This window comes from Python bivittatus, unplaced genomic scaffold, assembly GCF_059951505.1.
Source record: "Python bivittatus isolate LINGU-HERP-01145 unplaced genomic scaffold, Pbiv_v1 ctg000960_np1212, whole genome shotgun sequence".
Lineage (NCBI taxonomy): Eukaryota > Metazoa > Chordata > Lepidosauria > Squamata > Pythonidae > Python > Python bivittatus.
This window is the reverse complement of record NW_028277124.1, coordinates 12,684,801-12,699,358: the sequence shown is the minus strand read 5'-3', so window position 1 is coordinate 12,699,358 and position 14,558 is coordinate 12,684,801. Positions and strand designations below refer to the sequence as shown.

The 14,558-nt window shown below is 45.5% G+C and overlaps 1 protein-coding gene across 10 annotated transcripts in view; it reads left to right on the top strand.

Moving 5' to 3' along the window:
• Nucleotides 1-822: 822 nt before the first annotated feature.
• Nucleotides 823-14,558, top strand: part of LDB2 (LIM domain binding 2) — a 178,937-nt gene continuing 165,201 nt past the window's right edge. For 3 of the 10 annotated variants that reach the window (XR_015794214.1, XR_015794215.1, XR_015794213.1), the window contains exon 1: nt 823-4,346. Coding sequence is in view for 7 of the 10 variants with exons in the window: in XM_088131345.1 (XP_087987471.1) it covers nt 4,215-4,346 (132 nt within the window). In the remaining 3 variants the exon portion in view is untranslated. The remainder of the gene's footprint in view (nt 4,347-14,558) is intronic. The other 7 variants (XM_088131344.1, XM_088131343.1, XM_088131342.1 and 4 more) reach the window with 5 other exon arrangements.

Here is a 14,558-nt window from a genome sequence, read left to right as displayed (position 1 = left end):
AACACTGGAGAATCCTGCTTTTCATTTCATACATTTTCTAGGTAGGCAAAATAGACAGAGCTTTGTAGCACCTTCAAGACTACCCAACCGGATTAGACCATAAACTTGTGAGCAATGCCTCATCCAGCTGGGTAGTCTTGAAGATGCTACCAATATCTACTTTGATGCATAGAATACCACAAGACTTCTGAATTTCCACTAAGTATTCAAAGCAATTCAATACACTGCACATTTGAATGAATCAACAACCATTTGTTAACTCATTTGTTAATGAGTCAGATCACTTGTCAGGGTCAGTTTTCCCGGTCATTTCATTTATTCCACTTTTGGCCAATTCTGCATTAGCTAGTGATTCAGATCTGGCTTGAATGAGGACACTGACTGCAACATGGTACCCAAGAATATACGGTTGGGGTTAAGGCTCTACAAAAATAGCAGTTGGAGACTGAGGGATGGAAGAATAGCTACCAGACTACTCTTCTAGCAATGCTTTCTGAGCAGGGATGGGGAAAGGAGGAGGTCCTGCGGTATCTTAGGGGTAAATCAAGGAAGCTTTCAATCTGCTATTTTCAATCTGCTAAAATCATTTATTTTCTTCCTTAGAGACTTCTTGCAATTAATTATACCCAGACTTCAATGTTTTTGGAAAACTCAATTCTTCCCCCTCCCCCTCCCTCTTCTTAATTCAATTTGTTTTTCAACATCTGAAATACAGTTTCTCAAACTCTTAATATTCCCAGCTTTAATTCCCCAGTTTTTTCCCTATCCCTGCCCCCCCTCCCCCCCCATTGCAAGTTTTCCCCTTGCAATGTCATGGTACAGTTGCGATTTCTGCAAAATGTTATTCCATAAAACACTTTTCTGGCATTATCCTGCATTTAAGCTTCCCTTTTTGGAAGAACATGTGGATAAGTCTCCTAAGAAATTATTTGCTAATCCATTGCTTCCATGTTCACCCAAGCACATCGCCCAAGCATAGGATAACTGAATCCACTTGGCCTCAGCTATCTTGCCAATTAAGAGAAAAGCTAAACCTCCAGCTCATTTTGCATCAAAACATTGGTCTTCCCAACCCGACAGCAATGCTGATTCTCTAGAATGGCTAGTGAGGTGGACTGTAGTGGGAGAGGCTCAGGGAACATCACTGAAACACTTCCAGCAGAAAAGTGCACGTCCTCATCTTTACATAGTGAAGGGACCAGGATCACTTATGACCACAGTGTAAAACTTGCTCCCTCTAGAGGTCTGTCAGCAGCCCCTCTTCGAGTCCTTATTAGCCCCTTTTAGCTTTTTGCAAGGAAATGAAACAACTTTATTCCCTCTGAAGGGAGACACCATAATGGGTTTTTAAAAATGGATTTTATAGGAATTGTATTAGTTGGTTTGTTATTGTTTTACTGTAATTGCAGTGTAACTTGTTTTACTACACTGAAAATCTGTTGAGAGTGGAGCAGTCGAAAGAAAGGAAGGAAGGAAGGAAGGAAGGAAGGAAGGAAGGAAGGAAGGAAGGAAGGAAGGAAGGAAGGAAGGAAGGAAGGAAGGAAGGAAGGAAGGGGAAGGGGAAGGGGAAGGGGAAGGGGAAGGGGAAGGGGAAGGGGAAGGGGAAGGGGAAGGGGAGAAGTCAAGTCTTCAGGGGAACTTACTTTTTCAAATCTAGGAATGCCCAAATGACACTTATGTAAAATACCAGATGGAGAAACATTTCTTTCCAGCAATGCCAAAAATATACACCTCTTTTCCATAACACAAAACCTGGCAAGGAGTTACGATTCAAAGTTGCTGGCTTTTGGGGTGGCTAAAAGAATTATATAAAGAAATTGGAAAAGTGATACTATTCCAGATGTCAAGGAATGGTTGTCGGAAATGTGTGATCTATCTGTTTTGGAAAAGGCCACACTTTCTCCTAATCAAAGGATGCAGCAGTATGTGTTCCTGTGACAGTGATTCTGAGGTATCTTACAATAGTATCTTGTACTGTTCATATTATGGTAGTGAATTCATTGGTAAAACTATTGATAAGTGTAAAATATAAGATAATTTTTTTCTTTTCCTTCTTAGTTTGTATTTTTAGCTTGTACTTCTAATTTTTAATTTTATTTTTCTTTAAGATTAAACATTTTGTTTTTAAAAAATAACTTTTTAAAAAACAGTTGCTGGCTTTTGCTTACCATCTTGTGTCATCCTCTGATGTCTTCCAGCTTTTATCAATGAAAGGAAAGAAATGTCACTTTATTTATTTAGGTGTTTATTCAGGCATTTAGCTGATTGCCTGATCTGAACTGCCAGTCTAATTTTTTTCAAGGTCTCCAAATAAAATAACTACTGGCTTCATGTAGTTTTTAAATGCCCCTGAGCTGAGTTCAGTATTTTTGCAAGAAATGGTTTGACATTGCCTTCATCCAGATTTTTTTACCCCCAACTTCCCCATCTATTCTACAGAGGTGGGATTTCCTGGTGGTGTTTCATTCACACACTACGTCTGATTCAGTCTCTCATTTTTCCTCCGAGATCATCTAGGGTCACTGTGTGATGCCACTGCCGTTCATGGAATAGACGGCTTAAACATTAAGATGTCCTGGATTTCTTTAAAATGTTTCGCATCCTTGGAATTACTGGAAGATGGTTGTCAATGCTGAAGCTAAAGTTTATTGAATGAACGGAAGTGCTCAGCTGTGGCAGCTTTTCCTGGTCTAGATTAGTTCTCTGACGATCCAACACAAGGACTTGGATGCATTTCTAGATTTTATGTGCTGATTGTATTATCCATGCCAGAGACGTGCAAATCATTTGTAGGGGCATTTGGCTTGCGGCCCTTTGAAATGATTTGCACAGCTGCCATCCGCACACTTTCAAGTGAGTGTGACAAAGATTAAGTTGCACTCCTTAACTTCAAAGGGAATGCATTTTTCGGTGGCAACAAAATGCTGAGGACTGTGTTTCAGCCTGGGCTGTTTTGCCATTTTTCTTGTTTGGGTGAAACTGCTGGAAATGTATTTACTGCTTCCGGAAACAGCCCTGCTGGTTCTGAGAACTTGGGGATGTGGCGAACGAGCGCAGGGGCCTGTAGCATAGACCACGAACAACTCTCGGAGGAATTGCCATGTCTGTACGCATGTCAAGGGATTAGAAGTGGCACCGCAGGCGGGGAGTTTGCTTGACTTTACAAAAACGCGGAGGTCCAGAGGCCTTTGAACGCAGCCCTTGGCCGGGACTCTTTGGGCTTCAGCCACCTCCCTGCACCCCTGCATGCCAAGACCGACCGACCGACCGACCTCGCAGAGCCGTTGTGCGGCTCGATCCCTTTCAGCGTCGCAAGCCCTTCCGGCAGCTGCCTCCGAAAATGCCCAGGCTGCAGGACGAACGCGGCAAGCTAGAACTTCAGCCGCTCTGGCCCCTCAGCAAAGGGGCCGCGGAAAGTCTCTTCGGGATGCCCTGCAGATCCCTCCCTCGAGACCGTCTCAGAGGAGCGGACCTCGGATTCCCAAACTTTGGGCGCAGCTTCTTTCTTCTGCCCGGCCCTGCCCGGCGCCGCTCCCCACGCGCTCCCCCCTCTTCCTTCCCGGGCCCCCTTCTTTGAAAGCCGCTGCTTCGGGCGGGGGAAGCGAGACCGGGCAGCGGGGCGCAGAGGAAGCCGGCCGCCTGTCCCCAACCTTCAGGCGGCGCGGGCAGGCCAAGCCAGCGCCTCGGGCAGCCGGCAGCCGCCCCTCCCGCCGGGCCCGCGCGAGCCTCTTCCGAGGGGGAGGGAGCGAGGCCGAGCGGAGTCCTCGCTTGGCACGGGGAGGGGGGCGGCTCTCCCTCCCCCGGGCCTGTGCGCGCGCGCGCGTGCCCGCCCGCCCGCGCGGTGCCTCCATCCCTCCATCTCTCGCTCTGCCTCCCTCCCTGCATCTTTCGGCTCGTTCCCCGCAGGGGCTCCCGGGTGGCCGGGAAGTGACCCCCCGCTGCCGCCGCTTTCCCAACCAGGCGGAGAGCTCGCCTCCCGGCGGCGGCCAGGCTCCCTCCCTGCCTGCCCGCCCGCCCGCCTCCCTGCCTGGCTCTCCCTCTCCCTCTCCCTCTCCGGCGGCGGCGCTTCCCAGCCAGCCGTGCACCCCGCCTCCCTCCCTCCCTCCCCCCGCCCGTGCGCCGCTTACTTCGCCGGGCGCAGAGCCCCCAGCCCATGTGCTCGCCCGGCGCTCCCCTCCGGCGCGCCTCGCCTCCAGCCCCGGCCAGCAGGCACCATGTCCAGCGCGCCCCACGACCCCTTCTACTCCTCGCCCTTCGCCCCCTTCTACCGGCGCCACACGCCCTACATGGTGCAGCCCGAGTACCGGATCTACGAGATGAACAAGAGGCTGCAGGCTCGCTCCGAGGTGAGTGCGCGGGGACCGGCTTCCCGCCCGGCTCCTCGCCCTCCCCGGGGCGCCACAACTCCGCGCCCCAGGAAGACGGGGCACAGCGGGGAGGGGGCGTCCCCGAAAGCCGCGCGCCTCCCTGCCCCTTTCGGGCTCTGTTTCGGGCACCCTCGCAAGGCTTCAGCGGCGGGGTTGGGGGGTTTCAGTTGCTTGGGGGGATTACCTGTACCCCCCCAACACGCGCACGCACACAAACGCACATCGCCAGTTGCTGGTATTGGGAGGAGGACAGCAAGCCGCGACTTGGCCCAACTTGCTGCCGATGGTCGCGGCGGAGGAGCAGAAATGCCCCGGTGAAGCAGCGGCCGCATTTCGCCCCCCAGTTCCTCTTTGTAGGACCTGCCGAGGATCCGATGGCCCCCGATGGGCCGGGGGGTCTCTGCTGGGAGGCTGGCCGAGCGCGACCTCCGGCTCTTGCTGGAACAGAAAACAGGCATCCTGCCTGTTCTTCTCTTTACCTGAAGTTGGTCCCTGGCGGATTTCAACAGCTCGCAGTTACTTTTGCGTTCCTTTCCAAGTTCCTCTCTTGGAGGGGGTCAGTTGGAGGGCCCTAGGTTTTGGAAACATCCCTTTGGGACTCGAGAATGGCTGCCTTGTAAAATAAAGCCTTGGGGTCTGCGTTGATGGGGTTGGTGAAGGCGTGCAAGGGGACCCAGATTTGGCGAACCAGAGGCTGCTTTGCGGGATCTGGGGAACAAGATGTGTGACGTGCTTTCTGACTGGTGTCTGGAGAGAATGACTTGGATTTCCAGGCACTAAAACTGGGATGGTTTGGGGGTTTGCATTTTCTGATTTGAATTGGGGGGCCGGTGGCCACTTCCACTGCAATATTGAAGCACTCATGGCTTGCACAAACAAACACTCCAGAAAGATGTTGTTTCTCGAGGTTTCTCAAATTCATACAGCTCCCAAACTTACAGTGCACTACGATGGCCACCAGACTTCCCTTTCCATATCATTTTGGACCATCCTGCTTTACTGAAATATTTGGTAATAAGGGAAGGCACGGTAGCCTGGCGTAGCCCCTTATACTTCTCTGCAGATCTTCAGTAGCGTTTCCTAAATTAGCCTGAGCTTGCAAACTATATTTTGTGATTTGTGGCAATCCAACTTGAATTCGGCAGTTGTGATTTTCCATGATTGCAAGATGTTTGTTTTTGAGTTAGCTTTCTGTTTACACTAGATAAAGTTTTTAAAATATGTTTATAATCATGGAAGCGTATTCACGTGAATTGATAAGATTTAGTCTGTGGCCGGTTGAATTTGTTTGCTGTTTACCTATTGGGTTACCTGGTGTGCCTGTTTCTTAGGAAGAACGGTGATGAGATCTTTTCCCTGTTTCTTCTTCTGAGTTTTACAGACTTCTTAAAACTTTGCTGGCTTCAAAACTTCCTATATCTGGATTTCAGGTCCACCACTAGTTCTGCTCTTGGACACCCACCAGTAGAGAGAGGGAAAATAAAAATTCCAACAGGATGTCATCTTCATAAGAAATGGATCTTCCCATGAAATTGGTCATATGTAGGAACTTGGGATCACTGCCCAGTTATCTGTAAATGGGTTTACCTATGTCTGTGGAGGGATTTCATACCATAATCAGGTGTTAAATGTGGGAGTAGGATTAAAGATTTGTCAGTAACATTTTGCATTTGGTAGTGAGTCTTCATAACTACGTGTAGCAGCTGTGTTTTTATGTACGAGAAATCAGGGTGCCTTCTAAACATTGTAGAGGCAGAGTCACGTTAGTCAATGGTATCCAGAAATCAGGAGGCTGATTGCACATTTTCAGACTAACAAATGTTATTAATAGGAAGAAGTAAGCCTTTCATATTTATTGCACTACAAATAATGACATTTATTTGTCTGAAAAGGTGTGACCAGATTCCTGATTTTTGAGGACCTTCTAAACAAAAGTCTCTCAAAGTCTTCCTGTATCAGTTTTGAGAACTTGGCAATTTTGGATGACAAAGAGAGATATTTGTATTAAACAGGAATATACAGTACTTTATTACAGACATTTTCATGCAGCATTTTACTTTTGTGAACTTGTCAGTAATCTTGAGCATCACATTTCAGCAATTGATTGAACTTGTCAGGAATTGATCTCAGCCCTGGAATGTCTTTTAATGCCAAACTTATGGGATCTGTGGTGCCTCAGGACATGTGCAGAATCATAACAACTAACAGACTTTAAAATTTTCTTTCCATAGCTTCTAAGTGCCTTGTTACAGGACTGATGTATTGAACCCCATGGAGATGGGTTTCTTAAATTCCTGGTGATCTGGTCTGGCTTCCACACTTAGCATCCTCTGTTATCTGTCTACCTCCTAGCTTCTGAACTACCTGGCCGTCACATCTTTTCTAATAAGAATAAACATCTGAGGTGTGCTCTCTTCTACACAAAGCATGTTTCCTGGCACCCACGTGATACATTTCTATTCTTTAGTTCTCCAGATTCCCAAGATGTTTTTAGGTAAAGAAAATCTAAAACAGTTTGACATTTGGATGATCAGTTGGGTGGAAGTGTTGACAAACAATTATTGAGCTGGTGTCATTTAGTAACTAAAAAGATGAAATATGGAATTAGAAGGTGCTGGGTTGTTTATTGAGGTGCACACATACAGAGAGGTAGAGCTTTGATCACAAATTTGTTTGCGAACAAGTTTGAGATTTGTTGCTGCCATCCTGAATTTGTTAATCCTTCCTCCCCCCCCACCCCCGCCCCACTCTGCACGTTGTTTCTACCACAAACACAGAAGATGGTCTGTGGTGGACCTTTATTCTCTCCATTCCACCTCTTCCTTCCTCTAAATTTAATAGGGGGCAATCATGCTTCTGTGCTTTGAAGGGATGTGGCAATGATCACAAGATATAAACTTAATGCTGGTTGACTTCATGGGCACATCCACCAAGTGTTCTTGGTAACCATGTAGAAGGGTTTTACAACTGTCTTCTTCCAAGATGCTTCTTCAACTTTTTGAGTGACTTCATGGGCACACCAGTGCAAGTTTCTTGGCAGAATTTGGGAAAATCTGTCCTTTCCCCTTTCTGTAGGGTTTTTCAACTCTCCAATTTTGCCTACAACTCTGGTGTTCCCAGGAGTACCAACCAGGGTTGATCCTGATTACCTTCAATCGTGGTTGGCTAATTGCTGCCCTTGCCAAAGGAGGTGCGGAATATATGACACATACAGTTCTTGGCAGTCCCAAAAGCACCAGATAAATACAGTATGAATTGTCAAGTTTTACCAGCCAGTGAAAACAAAATCACAGCAACCTTATGGTGGTAGAAAAAGCTCCCTGAAACCCATTTTCGGGGCTCTTGTTTCCTCTCTAGCAATAATGTTGTTTCCTTCAAGGGTGTGATGCTGGCAATAGGAAACTTACCACTTGTAGCGGTGAGCTGGGCTGACAGATGTTGAGACTTCTGTCGATCTGAAATAGGGAAAGTCCTTCAACCAGAAGGCCTCTGGCAATGGAGTTAATTTCACTTGGGGGGGGGCAAGGACTGGGGATGTGCAGGGTGGCTGCTGATCCCCAACAGCATCTGAGCATAAGAGCTCTGGAATTGCACAGGATGGGTTTCCTGAGTAAATGTGTTTAGAATTAGAGGCGCTGTTTACATTTTTCAGCATTTTTCAGTTTACATTTGGTTTGGAAGGCAGGCATAAGGTAGAAATCAAAATATAGCTAGTTGTTGCAAATGTATTATTTGGGTTTATCCTCTGTTCATTCTTTTGCTTCACTTCCCCAAGTGATTGAGACATGCCTGTACGTAATGGAAGTTGGAGAATCATCTTTCTTACCAGTACCAAGTCAGTGTAAATTAAACCCCCAAATCTATCCTTTACATGATACGTTTTCCCCTTCTCATATAGGAAGCAAGGGCTGTTTTTGCACATGATCGTTTAGATTTGAGTTATAGGGTGCCTGAAAAATATCAGAAGAGAGATGGTAATCAAAACTTTTTAAAAAGGGGGTTAAATCTGAGGTTGGAATGCTTTACCCAGGTTTGCTGGTTTGACCTCAAAAGTTGCCAGGTTTGTATATTTGATTGAAAGTTTCAAAGTTGTAGCTTCCCTCTCACAGTGGTCGTGGCCACAGTCTTGACTTTTTTGACCACACCCTGCAGATACCCCTGATGGCTAGGGAAGGGTTGAAATCTTGGGTGAGGAGTTGGGTGAGGTTCCAACTGCCCATTCCAATAGAAAGCACCCCACCTGTGACATTACCAAGTGTCAGGACCATGCTGGTCATAGCTAATTGGGCTCCTGTTTGGATAGGAGGCCACAAGGAAATCCAGAGTTGCAGGTAAGACTGGGAAATGGAAAAACATCTCAGGAAAAGGCAGGGTTGTTGTCAAGAAACTACACAGATGTATCCATGAAGTCCCCAGAAATCAAGAGAGACTTCTCTTTTAATCTACTGCTAGGATCCGTATATGAACAGTCTTGTTCAGAATTAAATAAGATGGTTTTGAAATGCATTGGGGAAAATGCAGATGTGGAAATGGGCACCTAGGTGTGGGATTTCTTTTCTTTTTAAAAGAAATCAAAAGCTGCTGTCCAGCTCTGTCCTCCAGTGCACAGGAGCATCCTTGCGGGTTGAGTCCTTTGACCTTCACAATCTGAGCTGGAGGAGACTGGTGATCTTAATGCTTCAGGAACTGGTAGGTGTCCGAAGCTTCAGCAGGTGACAAAAGCCGGCCAACTTTCCCAAGCTACCCAGGGATGGTTTGGGTTAATATTTGGAGAGGAGACCAGTAGGAAAATCTGGGATTGTAGCTCACCTGGGAGGTTGAAGAATGTTTCAGAAGGAAAGAGCAAAGAACTTCTAAAACCCTGCCAAGAAAAATGCAGGATGGGTTACCAGGAGTGGAGCCCAGCTTGAACATGCTTCAGAGTATTTTTTCAAGTAGGCCAAAGCACTGTCCATTAGCAGGGTGCTGGCCATTGTGTTTCCTCATTGGTGCTTAATTATCTTGGTCACTAAGGCATCATTTGCAGGGAGGGCATGATGTGAATCAAGGCATTTGGTTCAGCAGTGCAGGAGGGATGCTCCCCTGGGCCTGCCGTTGAGAATGGGGCATCTCCCTGTGCTTGAACAGCCTCCACAACTCTATGATAAAGCGGGGGGAGGGGGTTAACAGTGAGTAAAGCCAAGTGAAATGTATTTATTTCAGATGCACTTGTGTGCTTCAGAAGAATTCAACATTAGAAAAATAGTTTGAAATGTTTTCGCTCTTAACAATGATGAAAATGAGGTAAAAGCCTTTATGCAACTAAAGCAGTGTTGTGCAAACTTGGCCACTTTAAGATGAGTGGACTTCATGCTGGCTGGGGAATTCTGGGAGTTGAAGTCCACTCATCTTAAAGTGGCCAAGTTTGGACAACACTGAACTAAAGCAATGTTCATGAATCTGGGCGCCCTCCCAACGTGTAGAGCAGCTCCTTGAATTCTCCGGTCAACACGGCATTGCCAAGAACTCTGCAAGTTGGCATCTAGCTATATTTGGAGGGTGGGTAGTGTGACAAAGGTAGGAAAAGGCAACTCCATAAAGGTAATTCTTTATCTTCTGATGTTCTACCAGTTGCCCTTCAAATGTTAATTCTAAAAATACCTCTGGGATTTACTTTCTTCATATAACTTTCGCATATCATCCCCAATCGAGACTGTCCCCTGTTGACATTCTAATACATTACAAAATATAAACCACATTTTTCTTGGGAGTGTAAATGAAGTGTTTTAGCTTCTTTTGAGATTTATATTCAGTTTTCTAGTCTTGCAGACAGCCCTGGGATTCCCATAACCCATCCAAGAACTGGCGTTTCCTAGCTGAACATTTACGATTCCCCTTAATTAGAGCAATGAATTTCCAACAACTAAGTTAAGGGACATAAAACATAACATCCTCCTTTGAACATGACCAGCAAATGTATGCAACGCAAAGTTCCCCAAAATTCCCAGATTTGAAATATCTAATAAGATTGACAGAGTTTAGAGGCGCTTACTCAAAGGTAGTAGGTAGGCGCAGTGTTAAATACTGAAGGCTTTAGTTTTGCAAAACCGTAACATATGTGGCAAATTTGCTTCTAATAAACTCTCAACTAGAAGAAAAAGATCCTTAGAAGTAACCAAGACCCCTTTAGATGGCAGCACTTTCTAAGAGCAGAAATGGATCTTTGATTTGAGGGTGCACAGCGCAGGCAAAAATTATTATACTGCAGATACATAATAAAGGGAAAATCATGCCTTAAAAAGCATCTCAGTATAGAAGAAAAAGATACTATATGTTTTCCCCAATTACTTGTTAAAATACCTATCTGAAAAAGAAATGGGGGAGGGCAGGGGAAAAAAATAAAAAGCAAACAAATTAAGAATTTTCATTTGATTGCTGATCCTTGATCGTAAAAAAAGTATTTGAATTGAACTGAACTGCATTTCTTTCCTTCGGCCTTCACCCTCTTAACCATAGGCTCATTCATGATTGATTTTGACACGGTTTCCCATTTCCAAGATTGTAGCCCTAGGGAAGGAAGATAGGGAAAAAAAATCCACTGGGATCCTAAATAACTAGGATTTATCAAGCAATCCATGAATTCATGGGGAAGGGAATCAAAAAGCTCAAGGCAGCAGCCAAAACAGTGTGGTTGAGGTCCCGCCCCTTGTTGTGTGGCATGCCATCCCGTATAAACCCTGCCCCTTTTTTAAGCTGGGTCATGCAGACCCCCATTTGTGGATCCCCTGCATATAGTAGAAGAGGCCAGGTCCTGAAACTCTGAGCAGGAATGTGTTTTTTAATATATCTAATATTTATTCAGAGTTTTTACAAAGATAAAAGACAAATATGAAAATATTTAAAGAAAGAAAAAAAGAGAAAAAAGAAGAAGTGCAGGAAGCAGTACAGTAAAAGAAAGAAAAAAGGATAATTAAAGAAAGAAGAGCCAGAAAAAGAAGTGACTTCCAACTTCCTTTTTGGTAGTTAGAAACAAGTTTATTATCCCCTCCGCCCCCTTCAAGATTACAAAAACCCCTTCAGCAACTCATTCAATCCTTTTTCGATCACCAAATCCAGAAATCATCATTTTACCCTTTTCTGTTTTCAGCAAAAAGCCTGTAAAAGGTTTCCAGTCTGATCGTTTTACCCCTGACCAGACGCGTCAGTTTTGTAATTTCTGCCAGTTCTGCCATCTTCACAATCTATTCCTCCACTGTGGGTGTCTCAGTATTTCTCCATCGCTGAACAGGAATATGGATGGACTGCAAGGGGAGTAGCATTCTCTGAATGGGGGACGTAGAAAATACAGCTAGAGGTGCAGCTTACACATCTGCTTCACTGCACTCTTTCCAACCTCCAGATGTTCACTGAGACATAAGGAAGGCTGACCTTGCGTGGGCTTCAGGGATGCACAGCTCCTGTGTAGCACAAACCCTACATGGTTAGGTTCCAGATTTTGGGGAGAGCTGCCTGCAATGGAAACCGTGCCCAGGGCATCTTCTCTTCAGCCTCTCCACGCGCTGGGCTTAGCGAACGGGCTGGAAGCGCACCGTGCCCGGTTCTCGTCCCTTGCTGTGTTCATGTGAAGGGCGGCAAGGGCATTATTGCCACTGGTGGAAGTGGACTCTTTCTGGAGTTTGAAGCGTAATTAGGTTTTCTCAGCAGCCTTGCCTTTTGGCCTATTTAAAAAAGGCATTAGAAAGAAAGCATGAGAACTTTAATGGCATTCTCTGCAGGCCTCGGCCCTTGGTCTTCGGCGACTCGATTGGAATGCTTGCCCTGATGATGGGAATGAAGTTTCCTGAAAGCGAAAGGCTGTAGAATACTCAGTGGCTCCAGTCCTCTTCCAAATGTTCAGAATTGTTGCCAACTGAAATCTGTCGCTGTCAGTTACAGTCAGGGGTAGGTGTTGGGGTTTATTGTTTGGTCTCAGGAGCAGATATTTTGGGCTTGTGTTTGTATCGGAATGTATATTTCAACACGCATTGGAATCAGTGCCTGTATCAGTTGACGTCTCCTTCTTTTAAAATATTTGGAATTGCAAGTCTGAATTTTTCCCCAGCCACCTTGCCGAAGGATGCTTCCACCAGCCTTGCTCCTCACTTGCTGTGGCAGTTTTGATCCTTTTTTCCTTGCACCTCTGCTGACTATCTCCTTCATGATCCCTAGGGCTAGAGAGGCTGATGGGGGCTCTCACGTCCTCATCATTTCTTTGCAGCAAGAAATCTCAGTCACTCCTGAAAAGCAGAGAGCAGCAGGGCGTGTTGAAAAGGGGCAGCCTTGGACTGGATGACTGCGGCCACCATCTTGACTTTTTTGTCCCCCTCCCCTTCAATGCCCCTGTCTAGGACCTGCAGGGAAGGGTGTAACCGATGGGAGAAAGTGACTTCAGGGTGCAACATTACCCACATAGGATGCACGTCTCTGTTTTTCCCATACTCCTGAAAGATCGTTTAATTTTTCCTGGCTTTTTAATTTTGTTCAACCTGATTTAGTGCTGCTTCGGTTGTGTTTTACATTCATGTCATTTTTTGTTAGATAGACTTGTTCCTTCATGTTGAAAGCCATCAGCAGATATTTTATGTAGTGGAGAGGCTACAATTAACCAATAAATCAGGACATTTTTGTGGAGAACGTTTTTTTTAAATAATAGTAGAGGGAATTACAGCTACCATCTTGAAGGAGATAGTGGAATAGCCATTTGGGAAAAGGCCTTTCTGGGGATTTTGGGGAATGTTTTTTGGGGGGCAAGGGGCTATTAAGCATGGTGGCTATCCAGCTGCAAACATGGTGGAAAGAAATCACTTACCTGGAGCCAGATGAACTTCTGTGATGTATAAGTAGTCTTGACTGTGCTGATGGATGTCCATAATGGAGAGAAACCAGGCAAATGTAACTTACATTGCTGATCTCACAGATGCCTCACATTGGCCATGGGATATCACACCGTAGATGAGGAACTGGAGCCACAACGTGAGGGTGGTTCTGTTCCGACTTGTGGGTGACAGTGGGAGATTTATCTCTGGCCCTTGAACCCTCGAGTTCTGGTTCTCGTCTTTCTCCCTGGGTTCAGTGTCAACATCTGGGGTTCCCAAATTGTGAGTTGCAGCTAGGTCATCCTCAGGGGAAAACATTAACTTTAAACTTCAATTTTTGTCATTTTGTTTTTCCACATTGTTGATATTATTGGGAAAGTTTTATTTACGCCTCTTTTTGTTCTCTTATAAACTGTTCTGGTTGCTCTGTGAGAAAAAAAACGAGAGAGGAATAGATATACGGCTATCACGCCTAATCATGATCATCGTCATAGCAGCAAATAATGAAAAAAAAATCAGATTGTAGAGGACTGGATCTAACGTTTTTGTGCTATGAGCATGAATCTTGGGCTATATTTTGCACGAGGTTTTTGACCTGAGTGCAGCAGGTGCCAAAAGGGGCCTGGTAAGTTTGTATTTAAAGTGCGGCATTTAAAAAAAAAAATCAAAACATCAAAAACAATCTACGACTGAAGACCAATCATTGACATGCTGGCTGTGGCATATATTCCATTGCTTGAAATTCCTTCTTGGTTTTGGTCCTCGTTCTTGTGCTTGTGTGTTCCTTTCTCACCTTAAGAACTTAACAACTTTAACACCTAACAACGTAAGAACTTCCTGTTTTGTGCAAACACTGGGGAAAGGGATTTGATTCAGGTTCACAGGCAGGCTAAACCTGAATGCGCCTGCTGAGACGAGAGACGGTTTCTTGCCAATCCAGCAGGATTGGAAGTTACTACTTGTGATACGCTCCAGGAGGGGGAGGGGGTGAATCTCTTTTATGCAGCTTCATTAGATTTGATCTGCCCTCTGATCCCTCGCATCCAAGATTTTGCTTAACACAATGATCAAGCTGGTGGTCTCAGAGCCTCACCACACCATGTCTTGTGGCAGGAACTGCCATATATTAATTATATTCAGGACCATAGGTGCACACAGCTACCCACAATGACGGGAAAATGCCATGCAAACTCAGTCCTTTTGTATTTCCATCCCTCCTGATATTGAGCAGAAGTAGGGATTTGCGTGGTGACTTCCTGACTCTTGTTTTGTCACATAACCCCTCTCTGGGGTTGGGATGGGTGTACACTTTACGCTGAGCCATGACTTCAGTAGGATTGACTGAGTCAACCTACCA